The 19,992-nt window shown below is 44.5% G+C and overlaps 1 protein-coding gene across 1 annotated transcript in view; it reads right to left on the minus strand.

The window, feature by feature from the left end:
- MXD4 (MAX dimerization protein 4) overlaps positions 1-19,992 on the minus strand; it is a 37,371-nt gene that overhangs the window by 16,284 nt on the left and 1,095 nt on the right. Inside the window, exon 2 of the mRNA XM_010000246.1 lies at positions 11,279-11,308. Coding sequence (XP_009998548.1) covers positions 11,279-11,308 — 30 coding nt within the window. The remainder of the gene's footprint in view (positions 1-11,278; positions 11,309-19,992) is intronic.

Genomic DNA, 19,992 nt, shown 5'->3' on the forward strand with positions numbered 1-19,992 from the left:
GGGAAAGAGCCATATGGGGAAATAGACCAGAAATGGAAATACCTTCATACACACTTGAAAACAGAGCCCACAAAAAATAATCAGCCATACTTTTAATAAACATTTAATACTTCATTCATCCAGCCTTCCACCCATTCATTTCACACATTAAAACACACACACTGCAACTTAGCAGTCCTCCCAAATTAGACCTCTCAAACCCATCTGTCTTACTGGCACTCAAGTTTCTTAAGATTACACTGCAGAGAAATTTAAGATTTTAAGTTTGTCTGTTACCTCAGAATGGTGACAGACCTAATTAGATAAGGAAAGAGTCATTGCAAGATCATGCCATTCCAGTATCAAGAAGTTGTAGTTGTCACTTGAAGTTACACAGAGATACACATGTACTCACACGTGCTCCCCCCTGAAACCCCAAGAGCAGATGAGGACTCATCACCACTTACATGAGTGTGGTAATGCTCACTGGCAGTGGAAACACCACAAAGCAAACAAGCACAGCAAATCCAAACCCACAACACTGGTCTGCAACAGGTGTGTTTTCAGAAGCCACCTTTCACAGCACTCTTCTAAGCAATTTACTGGGGACTGCTGAGCACAGGTCAAAAAGAACTGCATTTATTTAAACAAGGAAAAGCTGCATAATAACAACGAGTTTGCATCGGGCTGACACAAAGAGGGAAACAGGATGCTAACTATAATTTTCCACAAATTATGCATTCACCAAAAGGCAGCTGAAGAGGATGCAGTCCCACAAACGGCTCCAGGGACCGTGCATGACCCTCTCACATGGTACTTAAGGCACAAGGTGCAGTGTGGCACTGTGCACACAAGCTATACATTTATCGACTGACAACACCCCAGAGCAAGTCACTGCTTACAAATCAGCTCATGGCTTGAAACCAGCGTTAATTATCAGACTGTGTCCCCACATCGAAATGCTAAGCAAGAACACTGTGTCTCAGGGCATTTGCCAACAGGAAGGATCTTAAAAAAAAAAAGGAGGGGGGCGACTACAACACTCAGAGCAGTTGAGCTGTAGCACAGCACCAAGTGACGAGAGCACGCCACGAGGCCCGGAGAGCTGTTTCTGCCTAATTTTAAACCTCCCTATAGACCCAGTTATTTTACACATGTCAAACAAGGGGAGAAATGTGTTAGATTTTTTATTTTTTTTTTACACCACTGTATGAAGCCAAATTAAAGCAGAGGCGAGTCAAGCTGAATTATTTTAGCTAAATTAAAAACACGCGTTGCCGTCACACGCCGAGCGCGCGGCCTCGGGAGGGCAGGCAGCCGGCATGAAGCAGTCTGCTCGTGCATCAAGTTAAATGGAGAGTGTGAGGCACTGGTACCTGCAGTGCTGGGTACCTGTGGCTGAGGTTTCATTGTCTGTTGTACCTCTATATCCAAATGCCAGGTAACTAGCAAGCACCCAATTTGTTCCCACGTGCAGGATGCACCAAAAGAAACAACAGCAACTCACACCACAGTTTTAAAACCTAACCAGAATTAAGGCAGCTGTATCTCCAGTTAAAACAATTGCTTTCTCATTCACAGAGGTAGGAAGTTTTAAGTTCTGACTGGGAAGTTCAGTACCAGAAAAGGATGTTTAGTCTTATTTCCGCTTTTGCTTTTGCTAGTACTTCCCCAGCACCTGTACCTACCAAAGCTTCGTGGCCATCTTAGGGGGAGTAGCTAATGGTGGCAGCTTAAGCATACACAAGTGAAGTTAATTGGCTTCTGGAGGAAAGGTGTTGCTGTCTTTTATTGCTATAGATAATTAAGATGTTCTCCAACAAGACAGCTGGGGTGCCCTATGATGAGAGCAAGGTGCCTGTTCCAGCCAACCAAAGCTGGTTCAGACCCCAAGGGAGAACACAAAAGGAAAAGAAGAAAAATCACTGTGAAGTAATTAAGAATACACACTGTCAAGTGTCTTGCTGTACATCTCCAACTCCATCATTGAAACCTTGTAATTAAAAGTGGATAGAAAAGACAGAGTGAAGTGTATATATAAACAAATTTAGGAGGATTAAATGCACTGTCTCTAATTAAAGATGGTCTCTTCCAAGGCTACAATAGTTACTTTTACTTTCATATGAATTAAAAGCTGAGCAACACTTAGGTAATATTTCCCCCCCAAACGGTGACAAGATCTGGCATCAGAAGACAGTGGAGAGTTACAGACATCTGACAGTCCTGCCTCAAAGTTTAGATTTAGCTTCCCACAGCACAGATAGTGCCTTGTTTATAATTTAATTTCCATCCTATTTCCCTTTCTATTGAACAGTACAAAGCTAGTTGTCTCTGTGCCAGAGAGGGTGCAGTTGAGCAGAATCTGAAAATGATCCATTTGGGGATGAGAAGGTGTAGAACAGCTTTTCAAAACTCTCTGCCCTTTGCTCCTGCTTCTTCTTTCTTCCCCACAAAACTCAGCCCACATTTCTTAACACAGTGTCCTGAGGTTATAATCTGGCAATGGAAGGAAGCACCAGCAGTCTGGACCCACTTGCCATTTATGTAAAGTCAGGCAGTGGGAACCAAGACACCTTACAGTCTATTTCAAATACCTGTTAGCACCTAAAGCCAGTAATTGCTTCCAGCCAAACACACACAAGCAGCTCCCAAATTTCCCTAGCTCCACCCCTGCGGTTCACTTCAGCAGTCAACACAACAGCACTTAGCCATCAGGATTAAGTCAGCTTTCTTGGGGAGTTACAGCATTTGCTACCTTTATGTTTCGTAAATACCAGCTAATGTGGTATGTAAAGCACACAGTGCCTGTGCACACACTGATGTTACTCCCAGCTTCACAGGAACTGCTGAGTTCTGGCAGCAATTACACACCAGGCAGGCACCTTGTATTTTTGTTTAGCTACCTAAATTGAAACATCAATGAGGATAAATTTGTTAGGCATTGCTCCCAAGATGGCAGTTGAGAGGAGAGGACTTGCAAGCAATTCTCCAACCTTTTAGAGATGTTTTACTACAATTCCGATGTAGTCTCTGACTGTTCCCTGAATCTTCCCTCCAACAGCCAGAGCTGCACTACTGGCTTTCAGGTGAATTTGCCACCTTTTCAAACCACTGCAGGTACCACCTCAGTATACCCAGTCTTCATCTAAGGGCTTCCACAGTCTTGACTGGTTAGGATTCAGCCAACAACTCCCATCACATTACGTAAGACTCGTTTCAGAGGCCAGCTTCTTAAGGCCATTAGCTGCCTAAATACCTTAAAAAAAAAAAAAAAAAAAAAAAATCAAGCTCCAGCTCAGCTGCCTAGAGGTAGCTAAGCAAGCTTAAATGGAAAAAAAAAAAAATTTAAATACCTAATTCAACAAATATTTTTCTTCTATCAAGAGAGCAGTCACCACCAGGCATCTCTTCCTCTATATGCAGGGAATCAGCATCTAGACATTGCCTGTATGGCCCTAGAACTACCTGGAAGACTGACCCATTGACCTCCCTTTTGTGCAAGGCCAGGTCACTCTTTCTACCACACTATGTAAGAATTGGACAGGACAATTAGCAGATGCTGAGAACATAAACCACCTTTCATGTTGTCCATTAGAGGCTGACACACAATGGACTCATGTTTGGAGGGAGGGATGAGCAAATTCAAGTGGAAAAAACACGTGCGCCTGGTTCCTCACCCATCTGTTTTCCACTGGCTGTTTGGCTGGCCAGGAAGCAGCTTTCTGGAGCCCAGACCCAAGACTGCACTTGGGCTCTGCAGTTCAAAGCTGACTTCAGCACAAAAAAGGATGGTACAATTCATTTCAAGACTGTATTACAGTCCATTTCTCATTGCCAAATAAAAGCTCTGTCCAAAGCACGAGGATGTGGACATCTCCAACACCTGGAATATAACCTTCTGAGCAGACTAACTTCCAAACTTCATCTGCTTAATATAACCTTCCTTTCCGAAGCAGAGTCTAGGTAGGAAGACACTTCTTTTGGGAGTGTATAATCAAGTGAGCTGCTCTGTGCACTGAAAAGACACCAGTTCAGTACATGGGCATTTAGCTATTGCAGCATCTAGTACAGGATAAGCCACAGGTCCAGACATATTCTGACTGTCTAGAGGTGGGGAAAATTTAGGAAACAATAGTATTTCAGCACAAAACTTTAAACCTTATACTTCTGCAGTTCTGTGGATTCATCAGACTCAGAAACATGGGACTTCTCAACAGAAGCATAGGACTTGATTTTCCATTTTGGGGGTCCAGTTCTTAATAAGACTTTGCTAAACAAGCTCCACAGAAAAACTTGTTACAGCAACTTAAGAGACAAACACTGCTATAAACTTTCCCCTTCTGTTTGAAACCTGAGGTTAAATTATAGGTAAAACAAATATTTTTCTTCTATCAAGAGAGCAGTCACCACCAGGCATCTCTTCCTCTATATGCAGGGAATCAGCATCTAGACATTGCCTGTATGGCCCTAGAACTACCTGGAAGACTGACCCATTGACCTCCCTTTTGTGCAAGGCCAGGTCACTCTTTCTACCACACTATGTAAGAATTGGACAGGACAATTAGCAGATGCTGAGAACATAAACCACCTTTCATGTTGTCCATTAGAGGCTGACACACAATGGACTCATGTTTGGAGGGAGGGATGAGCAAATTCAAGTGGAAAAAACACGTGCGCCTGGTTCCTCACCCATCTGTTTTCCACTGGCTGTTTGGCTGGCCAGGAAGCAGCTTTCTGGAGCCCAGACCCAAGACTGCACTTGGGCTCTGCAGTTCAAAGCTGACTTCAGCACAAAAAAGGATGGTACAATTCATTTCAAGACTGTATTACAGTCCATTTCTCATTGCCAAATAAAAGCTCTGTCCAAAGCACGAGGATGTGGACATCTCCAACACCTGGAATATAACCTTCTGAGCAGACTAACTTCCAAACTTCATCTGCTTAATATAACCTTCCTTTCCGAAGCAGAGTCTAGGTAGGAAGACACTTCTTTTGGGAGTGTATAATCAAGTGAGCTGCTCTGTGCACTGAAAAGACACCAGTTCAGTACATGGGCATTTAGCTATTGCAGCATCTAGTACAGGATAAGCCACAGGTCCAGACATATTCTGACTGTCTAGAGGTGGGGAAAATTTAGGAAACAATAGTATTTCAGCACAAAACTTTAAACCTTATACTTCTGCAGTTCTGTGGATTCATCAGACTCAGAAACATGGGACTTCTCAACAGAAGCATAGGACTTGATTTTCCATTTTGGGGGTCCAGTTCTTAATAGACTTTGCTAAACAAGCTCCACAGAAAAACTTGTTACAGCAACTTAAGAGACAAACACTGCTATAAACTTTCCCCTTCTGTTTGAAACCTGAGGTTAAATTATAGGTAAAAGGGGGTTTGACCTGAGACTCAGCCTTGCACTGGCTTAAGGCATCCTCAGAGAGGCAGTCCCAGCTGAGGTCTGATGACAAAACCATGGTAGCTGTCTTTAAGCACTGCAAAGGTCTATTAACTGCAATTCACTTGAATTGCAATAAACCACTTCACACCAACCTGATGGTGTAAAAAGTTCCTTACTTGATGAGAAATGCCAAAGAAACAGATGTCACACAGAGGTTAAGTCCTGCTAGCAAGACGAGGTGGTTCCCACAACTAATGTAGCAGCCACATTATCTAGATGGCTTATGTATAATCCGGACATGTCCTAGAAATGGCAGCAGTTTTTACAACACTGGGATCTATACCAGGTCAGTAAGACCTATCCAGCACACTAACTGCCAAAACTGTATGCTTGGGAGAAATATTAAACTGACAAAAAGAAAACTGTACTATTCTGTACTTTAAATTAATTCCGTCACTCAAAGATACGATCCCACCCTCTCCCCATACTGGCATCTGGGTGTGCCTGTGATATTGAGCTGGGTCAGGAAAATGAAATGGCTGAAGAAGCTTCTCCCCCCCTCTCCTGTGCCAGCAGGAAGCAGGACCAAGCAACAGCAGCAGGCAACTGGGCTGGGGCAACCAGGCTGGGTTCAACTCATGATGGAAGTGCAGCAGCAAGGCCCATACCGGGTGATCCCTCCTGGGAAGTACCTGCCCTCCAGCACCCGGGTAGGGGATCTCCTCAGCTGCACTGTGGCCATTCAACATGATGGGTCAATGCAGCTAGATCTTTATGCTGTGTAACAATACCAACTGCAACAGTAATTTGCGATTTTGAAAAGGCAATCCACAATAAAAATAAACATTATGTATTGTTTTGCTATGCTATTATTTCAATGACCTTTCAGCTCTTTTTCAAAACTCCCAAGTTTATCAGCAACTGGTGACTACTTGCTTTTCATTAACCCAGCAATTTAGTATCATGAAGAACCACAGACAGAATTTCAGGACATCCATCTATGCAGTCTCTCAAGTCTATACAAACCTTAAACTCCAAGTAACCCTGGTGGGGGAAATTAACGTTCTGAAGAATGTAACTGTGCTCCTGGCAAGTTCATCTGCACCCCATGAGAAAAATGACTATGTATTAGAACTTAACTTCAATGGCACCTACTCTGTTTACTTTACCAGCTAATATTGTACGTCATAATGCTCCCCATGCTACCCCCCCAAAATATGTGTAGTTTTCATCACAACTTGCATTTATATACAGGTATTCCTTCATAGTTATGAAGATGCATTACTACCACCTTTTTTCTGGCAAAATTTTAGGTTTAGAGAATACACAAAGCACCACCCAAAACTCAGGACCGCACTGCCTTCTGCATGCACAGAAACACTTTCAGTGTCCCCTGATCAGTACCATAAACAATGCATACATTTCGTTCATTTGGGAAGAAGGAAAGATTTGTTTTCTTCTACTAAATGGTTTTGCAAGTCACTACATCTCATGTGTTCCTTATCCTGCTCTTGCACTTTTAAAAATTCAGGGCTGTCCCACTCAGCTGCTCCAGGCCATGTCCACAGCAGCCTCAGCTCACTGCATTACAAACTAGAGAGCCCTGTGCATGTGAGAACTGTTCCCTGACTCCCCAGCACCCCGTGATTGAGCTAAACACTGTGCAATTCTTGGAGCAACTTCCACAGGAAGGCAGGGAAATGTCTCTAGAGCCCACCTCTGCCAACAGCAATGCCTGGTTTTTACCTCCACCCAGCACAGCTTTTGTCAAACCCATGCCAAAGGACCTGGGATGGGATCTGCTGACTCCTCCAAGCAGGAGTGCACCTGCAACTCAGATGCTGCCTTGCTGAGCACTGCCATGCTCAAGATAGCCCCTTCATCCTCCCAAAACCATTGATGAGCTCCCTCTTCTAATTACAGTCCCACTGCTTGCCAGGAGTTTACTATGTTGTGGCATGCAGGCAAGACAACTTCTGCTCTGGCTAATCTGTCCCTTCCCTCCCTCTTGATTAAAAAAAAAAACAAAAAAGCCCTCACAGAGGAAAATATAAACAGTCTGACAGAGGCAGGTGGCAAGTGTCCATCTAGACCAAGCTGCATCATGGTCACCCAGCCAAGGCACTCATTCTGCTCACACACTGCCAGCCTGGGGACAGCAGCACGTGCCTTGCTGACTTCCTCACTAATTCTTAAAAGCTGTTCTTTAAAAGCATTCCGTTTCACAAGCTGCTTTCAAAGACCTGGCCATAGAAATGACATGGTCTTGAAGCCCTCTTGCAGCAGAGCTCCTCATAGCCAAGCAGGGTGGAAATGACTCTGTCACCAGAGGAGCCCTGACAGGTCAATCCCAGTATCCTTCAGCAGGGCTCCATCTACCCCTGACAAGGAAGGATGGACCACGGCAGGGAAGTGCTGCTTCCTCCTGCAGTCCTCAGCAAGCTGGGGCAACAAGTCCACACAAGAATAACAGAGGGCAATGACTCACTGCCTGCACAGAGCATTGTGAAGATCTCAGTGCAATCTTCAGGGGGATATACCTTGGTTATTACATTGTCATGTAGAACTAGTATAAATTGATGCAAATAAATGAGATTATGCCATGTCTTTTTAAGAAGCTTGAGTCTCTCGTGGATTCTTGAGGCTTTTTGCACTCTGAAAGTTGAAATCCTCTGTACAGGTGTCAGGTTAGGTCAAATTTAAAAATTGCATTATTACCAATGTACTTATTTACATTGCTCTGTGAAAGCATAATGATACATATAATATTTTGGCTAGAAACAACAACAAAAAATATATCCATGAATATACATGCATATATTTGTCATTAGGAACTAAGTTACATCTGAGTGCCATTCTGATTGACCTGTCTGTAATTATTAAAGTACCTTCTAGAACCTCATCTGACCTTAAGTCAGAAGATTTTCTGCCTTCCCACTTTTTGTTTAGGGGGTTTCCTATTTCATGGCTCTGAGATGCAAACCTTAATCACACAGCACCAAAACAGGACTGCCACTGGAAGGATGAGTCCTTACAGAATTCCACTCTGGTGAGCACACACTGAAGTTCTGAGCAGGGTATTGTAGGGAGCCTTGAAGCAGAGAAAAAGGAATTTTATGTATAAGTTGCTGACCAACATTTTGCCATAACTGTAGTCTGAGTTCTATCATATAATGAGAGTTCTTGTTGGAATTATGTCTGTGCCTCCATTTGTCTTCCTCTGAGCATCCCCTCAAGAGCATAGAGAACAGACCCAGCAGTAGAAAATGCAAATTAAAGTAGTGGTGCCAAACAGCCGAGTCTGCACACACACACACACACACACACACAGATCAACTGCTGCTATTCCTACTGACGTCAAAACCAGAGATAAAACCTCTTCTGTGCAGCACCAGTGCAGAACATCAAATAGCACCATGTACCAGTACATGTCTACTGTGGCTGTCTGGTCAGTGGCAGCTCTGGTCACCCTCATCCAGGACACAAAGGCCCTGTAAAAGAGGAAGCCATTTCCCTGCCCTCCAGCACTTCAGTCCAGCCCACAGACACCACGTGGGGGACTGGGCAAGGAGGAGGATATGAGCAGCCATCTCCTCTCTTCCTCCTTGACAGGCTCCTGTGAGATAACCAAGTGTGCCTCAGCCAGAAGCATCATGGCTGTGGTGAGTCAAAGACGCTGGTCCTGGAAAGGATACACCTCCAAAATCAACATCCAGTGCTTCACAGCTGGCAGGGCAGGGCTGCACGGGAGAAGAGGACAGGCTCTGCTGCAAGGACCAGCTGCTACGGAGACTCACTATGGCTGGGAATTTTCCACTAAACTTTCCAAGTTGCTTGATGGATTTTAATGCAGTTTTAGTAAAACAGAGCGAAAGACATTATGATCGGGATTATCAGCTCATACACCCACAGTGCTGGAGGAGGGGGTTGTTAACAAAAAATAGAATTACAGGAGTCCTTTGCGCCAATTTTTTTCCCCGATTAGGTAACTACAATTGTACACTCCTCATCTGCTTTTGTGAACACCTGTTTGCACACACAAGAATCTTGCACTAATTTGCAGATTCTCACCAGGAATAGTAAAATCTGGCTGCAAGTATAGTGTAACTGTAGGAGGTACAGCAAGCAGCAGCTCTAACAAATATTAGTTGCATAATCACAAGACACACCTTGCAGTTTACTGATTTTGACCTTGAGATGGCAGAGAAAGAAAAGCTAGCAAGGCAGATACTATATGGTCCAGCTATTACAAAGATACAACACAAAACTGAAAGTGAGAACAGAGATTGAACAATTAATAGATCCTTCTTCTGCCCCTGCATCTGCTGCAAATGCTGCTGTGCCTCATTTACTGAGCAGCTTAAACATGTTAAGGCAGAGCAGGGGGAAGAAGAGGCAACTCCATGCCCAGGTTATAAAAATGCATAGAAGAAAAAAAACAAACCAGGAATATGCAGTTTAAATTTTTGTGAGTCAGCAGTGATAAAGCAGGGGAAAATGATGAAATGAAACAGAATAACTGGAAAGAGGATGGTAAAATAAAAATGAGAGTGAGAAAGAAGCACAGTCGGGGCCAAAAAAAATTTTTTTAAAAATAATCTAAGTGTGACCAAAGGACAGAATTTTGCGTGAAGTTGTTTTCCTGAAGACTCTTGTCAGCAGAACTTCTGCCAGCTGATTTAACCACCTTAGCCAATGCTCTGCATTCTGCAGCCTCGGCCTGTGTTTGTGAGCTTGAGCCTTCCCCTGTTCCTCTCATCTCTAGGATGACCACGTGGCTATTAGGTATAGCTGTAGTTTACTCATATTACAATTAAACTACAGGAAAGCATGTAGGCATGCAAGGGAAGTGATGGTCTAGCTGCTACATAACTGCAGCCACAGAACAACACACAAAAAAACCCCTCAGTGCATTCAGTCTTGTTGTGCCATCAACCACGTTTCACGTTCTTTAGAAGCATGCAAAGAGGTTTAAGTCATATTCACACATACACCCCTCACTTTCTCTGGATGGATGAAACCCGAAAGACCACAAGCTACATGAAAAAGAACAAAAAGCTACCTGAAAGAAAGTCTGTCCTGTTGCATGAGGGGTAAGTGAAAGGCAGGGATCCTGCGGTGAAGGTGCCAGGGCTCTGATCAGCCAGGGAACCGAAAGCCAAAGACTGGCACCTTCAGAGCAGCACACCCCAGGACACTTCCTACAGCTACAAAGCCCATCTGCAAACACTCTGACAAGGTAGACAGTAAACACTGCCTCCAACACCGTGCAAACATGAGTTCTTTAAAAAGTGGGTCTTCAGGGTCTAACGAATGTCCTTGGTAAGTAAGTACAGCTTTTCCCAGCACTGGATACACAGAACAGGGCTGCAGCCCAGGAGTTGCTGATTTCTAGCCCACACACAGCTCTTTGGACAGGACACGTACCAGCAAGGAAGCAGACGGAGGGGAAAAATGCATCTGTAGGTACTTACATGCAAGATGAAAATTAACTGCATTTTAGGCATACTTTAAAAAAAACACAGAATAACCCTGTGACATATTATTCCCCAAAAATCACCCATCTTCATCACAAAATAATTTGATTGTACTTAAAGCATTTAAAAACCTCTAGCAAACATCTGCAGCAATCCGAGTCTTTTATCAGTAACAGCACAGTTAACTGGTTACAGCACTAACCAGTCCAAAAGCTAATTATCAGGGATGTTTCAAAATAGCATACTAAACAACATCAAAAAGGCAAATAATATCATACCTATTAGATTTTAGTTTATACCCCTCCCCCCCAACTTAACAAACTATTCAGTGCAGAATCAAAAGAATCTCAACAAAATATTCTTCAATAAGCATGTTAACACTCATGTCTGCCATGTATCTTTTAATTCACTTTTTTTCAAGACTTACCTATGTTTTTCTAGTTCATTGTGTGACGACCTATTAAAAAGAGAAAACAAACATTAGAGAAAAGGATAAAGACCAAGATTTAGAATATTTAAGAGCCAACACCTGCATAAGTTGCAAAAGAGCTCTCTAAAACATGTATCTATATGGATTATGAAACAGCCTCGCTGTTAAATTTAGTTCACTTTTACATCCCTTAGATTCTTCAAGGTATCAACTTAATTTCCATGAGTAAACGGTGGGTTTAGGGGGGGAATTATAATAAATTTGCATTTATTAGTGTTCAATAGATTCAGAAACAGAATTTGACATAAAAAAATGAGCAGGTTAGTAATAAAAACAGCCCACAAGGTTTTCATCTGTGAAGAAAAATTATGAGGGGGCAGAAAGCATTAGAAGATCTAAATGGTAACAGGTAAGAGTAAAAAGCACCCAAAAAGCCAGCTTTCAAGCCCACAGAAAAGCAGAAGGAAAAATCAGCTGTTGACACCTTAGTGGCAAAAAAGAAAAAGCCTTTCTTAAGTCTTCTGAGTCTACAAACAGGGAAAAAAAAATAGTCATGGTCCCTGACCTGACCATATCAGCATGCTATTCTCTTCCAATCTACTAGGATCCAAGGCTTTTTTTTCCCCCCAACCCATGCCTCAGCACTTTGCCATTAGAAAGTGGCCCTGACTTCTTGGGAGGATTTTTATGTTGGTTTCTTTTTTAAATTGATTCAGCTGGGAATATTAATTCTATTTATTTATACAGCTTAGATTAAAAACACTCCTAAAACGAAGTTATTGTCGCCACTTCAAAACCAGCAACTTCCCGGACCTGTAGTTTTGCCCAACTGAAAAATATTTGCAGTACTTAAGGATCAAAAGACACAAAGGCGGTGGCAGCTTTTTTTACGTCAAAGCAGCTCTCCTGGAAGGTGCTGCCACCCCTGCCTGCATCTGGGGGTGAGGTGCTGACCGGGACGCCTTTGTGGAGGTGGAAGTGCACAGTCCATCGAATGAGCAGAGACATCCCAGGGTGAGAAACTCCTCCCGCACAACCGCACGACGTGCCCGGTGGCAAAGCTGTTCTGCCTCTCCCCGCACAGGCGCAGGCGGCTGGATGCTGCGGCATACCCAGGTGATCCTGGTGACGGAAGCATCTCTCCAGCCACAGAGAGGGGATAAAAGAAAGCAAAGCTCATGCAAAGAAATAACCAACGAACAAATCCACAAGCTGCCTATTTCAGCCTGGCACAGCTCCTGATCTTGAAAGGAATTAAGCAAACTGACCCCCTAGATGTAGAAGAAAACTCAAATGCACACGAGGTTCAGAACTGATGTTAATCCATTTTAACTGGAAAGCATTCCAGTACTGTTACCAAGACACCAGTTATCTCAGCCACTACCTGATACCTGTTTCTGAAAAGCCTATGAATTTAATTTTTTTAACTTGTTGCAGCAAGTGAGCCACCATCAGGTAAAATCCATGCTCCTACTGTGCCGTGCGAGTGCTCCTGACCAATGCAGCCACACTGAAAGTGTTTTACACTTATTCTGTGCCCACAGGTCAAGGTGGGCTGCATTTGCTGAGATTTCCTGGCTTTGCCATTTCACCCTTATAAGGGAATATTGTTTTTGTTTTCTACTCCTACACATACAGGGATAGCTCAAGCCTTCTCTCCAAGAAAAGCGACAAACATGCCAAATCCACCAACATTTGAGTTCAGGAGGAACCATTCTCCCCAAACACTCCCAAAGGTCCTGTCTAAGGCACAGACACTCTTCACATGGGATTCCGGGAGAGAACGACTGCTGGCTGGCCTAGATTCAGCCCTATGGCATGACCCCCCCGACATGTTTTACAATTATACAAAAGATTAACACAATCACTGCAATGAGACAATTCCAACCTGCCTGCTGCAGTGGAGCTCAGAACCATCTCTGGTGAGCACACACAGTGACCACTGCACCAGCAGAATCATCAGCCAAGAAATTCAGCCTGCAGAGAGTATTTTCCTGGGTTCAGGGAAGATGCAATTAATACCTGGAAGATCTGCAGGCAGCACACCCACAAGGCACCTCTGGCTCACAAAGGGTGACCCTGGAATTCGCCTGGGATAAATCCTGCCAGCCCAGCTTTGGAGGGGCACAGCTGCCTGCCCTGGTTATGCCAGCTACCAAACAGCAGCAGCAAATGTGTGCCTCTCTGCAGAGCTCTCTGGGATGCAGAAGCCTCAGCAATGTGTGCAAACACAGGCACCAGCCACACATTTCAGGACGTGCAGGGAGGCTGACTAATGCCTCAACTATCAGGCCCTATCCGGGAACCGAAACTGAGAGTTTTAACATTTACCTGGCAGTTGCTCCACCTACAGAACAGGCTGAATACCCTATTATAAACATGATGTTTTTTCAGAAGAGTTTAACCTCTCTCTAAACATTGTTTATTCTCTTCTTCACTGTCTACAGCACAGTACTTTGCTAGAATATCCAGCTTTTTGTTCTTCATGCAACCTGAAGTGAGGGGAAAAAACCCATCCACTCATCCACACACAAGCCAGTACCCAAAGCACTACCTCTGTTTCAGAACAGAGTCTTTTATTACTTCAGTAAAAGATAAATTGTAGGCCAGGACTAAGAAGATATAGATATATAGATATATATACACTACTGTAAAGGAGACAGATGCATGACTTTGGTTTTCAGACAAATGGTCTGTGGAACCTTTCAAAAGTGGCTGCAAGAGAAGGAAGGCTTTTGGTGTACAGCTTAACTTCACTGTACTGGGCTCTGAATCTCCATGCAAAACCTGGGGCGTAGTGATGAAAGAAAGGTGTCAATAAAAAGTTCAGATAAAAATAAAAGGGAAAAGCCAACAGTAAAAAAATCAATAGCAAAATCACAGATTCAGAGGGAGGGGATCAGCAACGCTACTGCTCAGACGGCCCTAATATCCCTTTAGCAAATTCTGAGCAGTTCACCAGCTATGAAGCAGCAGTTAAACTTCCTTTGTGAATAAATTGTCAAAAAGAGATTTGAAAGAAGGGAGGGAGCCAAGTAAACACAGAGATTGGTGTGCAAGATGCTGTGCCATTTCCAAGACCATGTCCCCAGAGCTGTCCCCTACAACCACCCTCACTCCCATAAACAACATTTCTAGACATTGGATTTGAGCATTTGATTGATGCAGCATTCAGCAGACCCATCTAAAAAAAATAGGTGGTAATTGAGATGATGAGACTAACACAGAAAGACAAGTCCCCCTCGAAGTCGACTTTCTACCAGCTTATGGCTGAACCAGCAGGAACTGCCCACATTAATTTTGGGCTGAGATATCCTGCTCTGTGCACAGTGCACTGCCTGTTCCATTAATGTGACACCTCCCCCTGCTCCCCTGTCCCTTTGCCCCACCAGACAGAGCATCTCATCGGAACGAAGCCAGCACAGCTCCTGACAAGAGCAGGGATGTATCAGCAACACTGCAGAAACTTCTTCCCCAATGCTAAGGGGTGTCAGGTCCCAGCTGTGAATCACCACGTTGCCACCAGTTGCCAGTGCATTTTGAAGCACTACGGGGAGCACAGCAGGCCAGTGAACAAAGTGCTTCAAACGGCGACAAGTGCACTGCAGGTGCCAGGGCTTTCTTTACAGGCAGGGCTGGCAAGGTGCTGTACAACCAACCCCATGAGCAGGGGATGCACCTGCACCTAAGGTCGCACAGCACTTGGGAGGGCCACGTGTGGACCATGTTGCCTGCACTTCAGCTTTTGCCTAGGCCAAAAAGAGTAAGAACAAACAAAGCAAGAAGTTTTACAAGGTGCTACACACTAAGTGTCTGCATCCAATTCCCACTCCCAAGAGCATGGGAGCGTAAGAGCCCACAGCTCACACTCCTGCAGCCTTTTTGTTTCCTGGAGTGTGCTACACAGCTTTTCACTGGGAAGACCCCGATTCTCTTCCAGGGAATTCCCTGCCCACACATATAACCTTCCGTGAGACACAACTGAAAGTATTACAGCCCACCACCCTAATCTCCAGAGACAAGGAGCAGTGCAACACCAAACCTGAGCATAAGCACTCACCCTGCCCTGTATGCACTCCTCCCGGTTGTTGGGGTTTTTCCATTTGTTTTGAACTGGACACACTGCTTACAGGCTGGGGAAGAAACGGCCCGGGTGGAATTAATCGAGTAGAACTGACTACTGCATTCTCCTCATAGCAAAATTTAACCAGCCCTGCAGATTCAGCTGGGATCTGGGAAGCGGGCATCCTCGCACAGCCTGGATGCAGAGCTCTGGCTTTAGTACCTCGTGCAAGTTTGTGCTGCCACGTGTTTGCAGTGCTGAGGTCCGAACATGCTTCTAATATGGTGGCAAATTCTTTTCCTCAACTGCACGAGCAGTGCAACTCCCAGGCATCACAGACCTCCTGCCGTTCCTCAGGGGTGAGAGACCAGTTGGTGAGAACTATTATATTGGGACTAAAATGCATCCGTTTTAAAAACAAACATGGTAATACCAATTGCTTTCTCTCTACCAGCAGCTTAAGGGAAGTAAACCCAGAGGGATCTACTGAATTCAGAAAGCCAGGCAAAAAAACAGAGGAGCCATGTCTGCATAGCCTGGTTTGCAGTGTTTTATTCTTGGCCTTTCACCAAAAACAAAAACAACACCCCAAAAAAAATAAACAAACAAAAAACACAACAACAACAACAAAAGGAAAAATAGAATAAAATAAAAATCAGGCTCTGATTCCTAAGCTGCTTTGTTGTGGGCATGGAGCAACATCTGCAGAGGGCAAGAGGCTTGCTCTGCAGGCCACAGGTTGACCCTCACCGTGAGCCAACATTAACAGAGGAATTCTGATATTAAGCTCTGTTTTTATTTGAAACACCAAATGCAGCTTTCATCTTTTTCTAGAGATAACACTTCACCAGAACACTGCACAAAGTACAGGTCTATTTATATAACATATGACCAAAAATATTAATTAATAGACAGAGGAGATGTATTTATAAACCAGCATTTATTTTGCTCCCCTCCTCCTTCAGTAAACCAGCTCCTAAATTAACAGGCCAAACACACTGCACCACCAATGTCCAGTTCCTTTCTCTGCAAGTAAATTTAACTGTGACCTCAGTGGACTGGCATCTAACGCTGAGATTTTAGTTTTCATTTTACCTTATTTCTGACCCTCTCAAGCTCAAGCCCCCCGGCCCCACGCACAGACGGACACACATCTCACACCCCTGCACAGCTGAATCCACCCCACACCTGGTGGGTGTCGTTACATCCAGGGCACAGGAAAGCCCCGTCTCTGTCAAAGTGCCCTGCCTCATGAGCAAATGTCACCAAATTTCAGATTTGCCTTGTACTCCTCCCCGGCACCTCTCCATTTCCTCGGATGAAATGGCAATCTCAGGGGGGGACTTCTGAGTATTGGTTATTAACACTTCCAAGGCACAACTGCACTACATCCAGCTGCTCGGCTTCTGCCTTCTCTTAAAGCCCAAACACACATGAGCAAGAATTATTACAACTGTGGGACTGCTTCAGGAACTACAGCTATGGCTCTGCGAAGAAGAGATATTTATTATACTGTGTTCCAGTATCTGATAAGTATTACTGTAACAGGAAGATGGGACCTAGATTTACCTCCCCCCTAAAAGTCAATCTTGTGTCTTTCCCCTCTGTCCACTTTGCAAAACAAGATCCAGTTTGCCAGAGGATTTTGCTCAGAACTACTGGAGGGGAAGAAGTCTGAACCTCAGCTGAGCACATGTTACAAATGGCAAAGCAGGAAGAAAGAGAAAACAAAACAGTTTGGTTTATGTGACATGGGAAAGGGCACACCATAGGAAGCTGAGAAGAAAACACATACAATCAAGTAACTTCAATGTAGAAGTTAGAAAGAAACTGCTAAATAACTCCAAGAATGCTGTTTAGCAACAAACTGCTAATGAACACTTCCAATTTTGATCTGAACCATCAGTGGATGAAGCAAAAGTGTTACATTCCTATGGTGGACAGAAAGCTTATAGGTTTTGGTTAAATAAATGCAATATTGCTGATATTTTTTCCTTGCATGAACCCAAACCTGACAAAATCACTTCTCATTTAATCACAGCAGAGAGGCCAGCAAGCTTTTAGTCCAGACCTGAGCATCCTGTCCAGAGGATCCTGTCCAGCCTTCCCTCCTTTTCTCCTCCTGCTGGTCTGGGCCTCGCCAGCCTTCCATGAGAGGATGGAGATCTCCAGATGCAATTTCCTACATGAACATCACCACCACCTGGGCAGAGGAAGGAGGTGTCCATCCCTGCCCCGTCCCACTGCACCTGGCCAGCGCACCTGTACAACCCGAGGGACGCGCTTCATGCCCCACAGGCAGGCAGCATGGGCAAGAAGATACAGAACAAAGAAAGACAACAGGTACAGCACGCTAGGCCTCCTCACACCTGACAGTTTTTCTCCTCCTCCCCTATTCTCTGATTTTCCAAGAATGAGGAGGAAGATGTTTTGTTATGCTTTTATATATCGTGTATAGGTGATAAAGCATGAAAAAAAATATAAAATATATACGTATCTCACTTCTTAATCTGATCAGATGCTGCAAGCAACAGGATACAAAAATAGAAAATTAAAACAACAACAAAGCCCCCTGCAGTTTTGAAATGTGCAGTTATCTGCTCCTTTTCTTCTCCTCCAAGCTTAAGTATGTATTTTGACATGTAAGAAAAACAACGCAATAATAAGGCATAAATTTCAGACACATATGCAATCATGTCTGCCTGCATCTGATGCTCCAAACCCAGAGCATCTGGAAAACGGTTTAAGTGGAAAAATATGGACAAACACTTTGTCCAGTGGTTCACATCACACACGACCACTCCAGAACCTCTGAACTTTGGCCAGTCGTCTCCCTCTGTTAATCTCTGAGTTGCTTAGGAAGATTTAACTGTATTACTAAAAATTCAGAGGCTAGTCTGGGGCTCAGACCTTGTAGCCTATAAGCTCCAAATAACAAGCCAGTGATGCTGGTGTACTCCATGCATTTTAGATTGTAAATTTAAACACAAGGATCATTTCCTCCCTTCAAATCTAAGCTGACAGGACTGGAGCAGCGACTGCAGACATGGGCACCGCATCGGTAGGTACAAGGCAGAGGCACCCACACAGCCTTGCTGCTGCACCTCCATCCCCAAAATAGCAGGGTGCTGCATTGAAGCAATGCACCTCTGCTTCCCACACCAACAAGCCAGCCCAGTGCTCGTGCTGAACCAGGCAAACCACCATCCTGGTGGTGGCCACCCTTGAAACCGTTCCTCGACAAGCCTCATCCAGTCCCATAACACCAACAATGCCTCCCTCATCTAACCACTGCAGCTAGAAGAAAGTGTAAATAAACATGCACGTTGCATTCCGCAGGATGGCATTTCTGAACGTTGCCACTGCGCTCAGACCTTGTAGCCTATAAGCTCCAAATAACAAGCCAGTGATGCTGGTGTACTCCATGCATTTTAGATTGTAAATTTAAACACAAGGATCATTTCCTCCCTTCAAATCTAAGCTGACAGGACTGGAGCAGCGACTGCAGACATGGGCACCGCATCGGTAGGTACAAGGCAGAGGCGCCCACACAGCCTTGCTGCTGCACCTCCATCCCCAAAATAGCAGGGTGCTGCATTGAAGCAATGCACCTCTGCTTCCCACACCAACAAGCCAGCCCAGTGCTCGTGCTGAACCAGGCAAACCACCATCCTGGTGGTGGCCACCCTTGAAACCGTTCCTCGACAAGCCTCATCCAGTCCCATAACACCAACAATGCCTCCCTCATCTAACCACTGCAGCTAGAAGAAAGTGTAAATAAACATGCACGTTGCATTCCGCAGGATGGCATTTCTGAACGTTGCCACTGCTGCAGAATCAGACCATAAGACTGAACAGGTAAATATAAATCTACAGGTAGAAAAAAAGCCGGAAGGTAACTGCAAGCAGACGTGTGTGCCTCAGCCTTAATAATGCTAGCAAAACTGTAACCAGAAATCTTTTAATTCTGCTGTATTTGATAGATTACAAATCCTCTCCTAAAAACTCCTGAAAGCAGCTTACAGTTCAGACAAATAACTGTTCTGCAGCGGATGACAAGAGACCTAAGAACAGAAACGATGGAATAATAGCTCTGTAAGTAACACAGATTTCTTGGATGCAAGAGACAGAGAAGAAGAATTCTGTACAGTTCAATGAGCTGTTTGCAGCTGGTAAATTACGAGACGTGTTTTAGTTAAGTGAGAATTTTTTTAAAAGGCAGTGAGCATACTTGTTTTTAGGAAAATAAATACAAATCCTGAGGACCAGGGTGTCACAGAAGCCAAGACACCTCCCACTCCTGATGACTTTCTTTTTTAAAATGAGCTGTCATATTCTCCATGCTCCAAGATGAGACAAAGACTTCCAACTGAAACCAGAAGATGTAGGAGTGCTACAATAAATACCCCCTGAAATGGTTGCTTTACTTGGACCCGGGGCACAGGGGAACAATCTGCTCCCCCCCTCAGTCGCCTTCAAGACACGTTGCTCGGCCGTGGAAGGCACGGGCAGGGTGCTCAGCAGGTCATGTTTTCCTCAAGGAGGGAGCCTGTCAGCTTTTCATTGCAGTTTGCAGCTCCGGAGCAGCCCCTGGCCCCCCGTCCCGCACCGCCCCTGCCCTGCGGGGTGCGGGGTGCCCTGGGGGGTG

Source organism: Chaetura pelagica, unplaced genomic scaffold (assembly GCF_000747805.2).
Source record: "Chaetura pelagica isolate M959 unplaced genomic scaffold, ChaPel_1.0 scaffold116, whole genome shotgun sequence".
Classification (NCBI taxonomy): Eukaryota; Metazoa; Chordata; class Aves; order Apodiformes; family Apodidae; genus Chaetura; species Chaetura pelagica.